This window comes from Aegilops tauschii, chromosome 3 (genome assembly GCF_002575655.3).
Source record: "Aegilops tauschii subsp. strangulata cultivar AL8/78 chromosome 3, Aet v6.0, whole genome shotgun sequence".
Taxonomy (NCBI): domain Eukaryota; kingdom Viridiplantae; phylum Streptophyta; class Magnoliopsida; order Poales; family Poaceae; genus Aegilops; species Aegilops tauschii.
In genome coordinates, this window is record NC_053037.3 from 624,988,541 (window position 1) to 624,992,115 (window position 3,575).

The 3,575-nt window shown below is 51.9% G+C and overlaps 1 protein-coding gene across 1 annotated transcript; it reads left to right on the forward strand.

The window, feature by feature from the left end:
* Positions 1–237: 237 nt before the first annotated feature.
* On the forward strand, positions 238–1,961 carry LOC109755203 (uncharacterized). The gene is made up of 2 exons (XM_020314102.4): positions 238–513; positions 718–1,961. Exons 1-2 carry the CDS (start codon positions 448–450, stop codon positions 1,780–1,782), a joined length of 1,131 nt encoding a protein of 376 aa, XP_020169691.1. The 5' UTR covers positions 238–447; the 3' UTR covers positions 1,783–1,961.
* The last annotated feature ends 1,614 nt before the right edge of the window (positions 1,962–3,575 follow it).

Below are 3,575 nucleotides of genomic sequence, written 5' to 3' on the forward strand. Positions count from 1 at the left end.
TCAGCAAGGTAGCATGGGTAGCCGTCTCAGCCCCATCAGCACTCACCATGGAAAAAGCAAAAGTGTGTAAATAAAGGAAAACAACAACAAGATGATGTCCTCTCCCTCCTCCAAGTCGCCACAAGCTAGAGCGAGAGAGAGAGAGACCCTTCTCTCTCATCTCTTGGTTGTGCTGCTACCTGGCGCTCTCTCCTTTTTCTCTCTCCTCTTGGGTAGCTCTCGCTCCCTCTCAAAGCAGTCAAGAGCTAGACCCTCCTGTCTCCTCTAGCTTCCATTCCATTCCTTTCCTTGGTACTAGTACTCTGATTCCCTTTGATTTCCCCAGCTGCCGCAGCTGCCAAGTCTCTTCCTCCCACTATCTCTTCTCTCCAACCTCCAGTCCAGCCAGCCGCCCAAACACCTCTCTCCTCTCCCAACAACTCTCTCTGGAAGTCTAGATCGCCGGCCATGATCTTCCCTCCTGCCTTCCTCGATTCATCAAGCTGCTGGAATACCAACCACAACCAGCTTCAGGTATGCATCCTTGCGGTCAATTAATTGTTCTGTCAAGATTTTGTTCACACAAGAAAAAAAAGAGAGAGAGAATATGTTCTAGCTAAGCTAGGGTTTGCTGATGGCAGATATACATCCTCTGCTGATTGCTGCACTATGTATCTTGGAATATACTCCATATACACATCTTGGCTGACGCTTAATTCCTGACCACTTAATTTGCAGCTGCAGCAAATCGGCAGTAACACTCATGTCACTACTACTCCTTCACCTGCTGGCCACGGTCCTGGAGATGGAGGAGGCAGCAACAACAACAATCATGGTCAGCAGGAAGGACTAATGGCCACGGCCGGGGCCGGAGGAGGTGGTGGTGATGGCGGCGGCGGCGGTGGTGGGGATGGTGACAGCGCTGGCGGCGGGAGCAACAAGCCGATGTCGATGTCGGAGCGGGCGCGGCTGGCGCGGGTGCCGCAGCCGGAGCCGGGGCTCAACTGCCCGCGCTGCGACTCCACCAACACCAAGTTCTGCTACTTCAACAACTACTCCCTCACCCAGCCCCGCCACTTCTGCCGAGCCTGCCGCCGCTACTGGACCCGCGGCGGCGCGCTCCGCAACGTCCCCGTCGGCGGCGGGTACCGTCGCCACGCCAAGCGCAGCGCCAAGCCCAAGGCCGGGTCGGCTGGATCCGGAACCGCCGCGGCAGGGACGTCGTCTGCGACGTCGACGACGCCCAGCACCACTGCTTGCACCACCGGCACTGCCACTGCGCCGCCCGCTCTGCAGTACTCCATGTTCGGCAGCGCGCCGCCGCACGGCAGCCGGTTCGCCGATAGCTTCGACCCCGCGAGCCTCGGCCTCAGCTTCCCCGCCAGGCTGCTCTTCCCTGACAGCGGCGCCTACGCGGCCGACGGTGGCGCGCAGCAGCACCACCATCACTACCAGGGGAACGGGAACGGCATGGAGCAGTGGGCGGCAGCGCAGATGCAGAGCTTCCCGTTCCTGCACGCCATGGATCACCAGATGTCGGGGAATCAGCCACCGGCTTCGGCAATGCCCACCACAATGGCGGCGATGCAGGGCATGTTCCACCTAGGGCTACAGAGCGGCGGCGGCGGCGGCGGCAATGGCGACGATGGAGGAAACCACCAGTTCCACCACCCGCCGGCCAAGAGGGACTACCAGCAGCAGCAGGATTACCCAAGCAGCAGGGGCATGTACGGGGACGTGGTCAATGGCAATGGCGGCGGCTTCAATTTCTATTCCAGCACTAGCAATGCAGCTGGTAATTAGCTAGCTAGATCTAGCTAGCTTTGTTCTTGCAAACCTAGATTGATGCATGGTGAAATGGGGCCGGGGATGTATAAATTCTTCATCACTACAATATGTGTTACAAGAACTCGATCCATCTCGTCGATCGAGATCTCCAGAGGAGGGGGGATATCAATGCATACACAAGAATGTTAACCTTTTGTCTGTTGAGTGTCTGATCACTATGGCCTTAATTTGTAGTACTATTGTTTACTTGTTGTTTCATATACTTAGCAGCTAAGTGTAGTGTGTTAGTAGCCCCTGCATATGCATGCTCTCTGGGATCTTTCCAATTGAGTTTTATTACTTTTTTCATGCATTAATTTGTGGGTATGTACCAATGTCCCGCTTCTACACTGTGCTAGTTTCATCAAACTCTTGATGATTTATATATGTCAGGTTCTCTTTGTATCAAGGATCTACTTCGCGTGTTTGCGAGAAGGTTTTTCATTATGGTTTTATTGAGTCTCGGATGACTGGTCTTTTTCAATTAAGCCACGATCGACACTGAGAATTTTCAATATGACTGTGAGATGCTTGCAAAACTTAACATTTTCTTGGCTATGAGAATAAACAATGCATCTTTTTTGGACTATATGAACAAAAACCACAACACAGTGACTATTTTCTTAAATTTGTATGAACAATTTCGTAAAACAGGTTGAGACTTAAGAATATCTCATTTGACTGTCGACCGTTGTCTTAGATGTATCCTTTTCATATTTAATTTTGTGGGCTAGTTTGTTGCAATCAAAAGTTGTACTCCGTTAAGGTGTGGTTCATTGTTTTGTCTGAAAATGCACAAGGCGTACATATATACTTATGTATTCAGTAAGGCTAGTTACTCTGATGTGTCATGTTGTTGGATGTATCGTGTATATGCTAAGATCATCTCTAACGATCTCCTAAAATTCAAAGGAGGATACGGCTGAGTATCCTTTTGTGGAGAATATTTGCTCCTCTAAACAAGTGCCGTTTCTAACCTATCTAATAAATTTAACAGAGTAAAAAAATCAACACAAATTCGGTGCAAATTTAGACTTGATTCTGTACAAAATTGATTCGAAATAGAAATACATAACAAATTTGCACAAACTAAATGAAATTTAGAACATAATTGCATAAAAACTAATTAAACTACTAATAGTCTCATTCTCGATCCTCACCCACTCTGATTCGGTGAGCCCTCCGATGTCCCTCGTCGCTGTAGGAGTCGCTGTAGAGGTCGATGACCTCTATCCTCCCGGCCCCGTACTGCTTGTACTGCCGGCACTCTACCTTGACGCGCTCCGGGTAGTAGCCGCGAGCTCCACCATGTAGGCCTCGCCGGCTTGCTCTACCTCAAGGCACTCGCGGGCCTACCGGTCTTCCCGCATATCTCGTCAGGCGGCCACCTGGGGGTTGACTGGCTCCAACCGTGGTAGGCCGTGGGCGAAGTTGCGTCGGGCGGTGGCACCGTGGAGATTGACTGACTTGATGTCATATGTGTGTACCGCATGCACCGCGGAATGGAAGGAGCCAAGCCAATGCCGCTTGCCGGTGTCGTAGTTGTATATATTTGTGGCCCATGTCCCCCACTGGCGCTACCACAAGCCAATATAATTTGGTGGCTGCGGCGGCGGAGGCGGCAGGTTGGGAGGCAGGATGCGCCGGCGACACTCATGGCAATGTAGATACGTGGGCCGAACGCCGAGGATGTGCTACGGGGAGCGGATATCCGGCCATTTTCGGTGGTGGGTCGGCGGTGGAGTGGCTGTGGGTGATGGTGGGGCGCA

What these genes read in the sequence shown, in the direction of transcription:
- LOC109755203 (XM_020314102.4), top strand. Translation starts at nt 448, where the DNA reads ATGATCTTCCCTCCTGCCTTCCTCGATTCATCAAGCTGCTGGAATACC. An exon ending in CCAACCACAACCAGCTTCAG is followed by an intron (nt 514 to 717) that starts GTATGCATCCTT and finishes CTTAATTTGCAG; the next exon opens with CTGCAGCAAATCGGCAGTAA.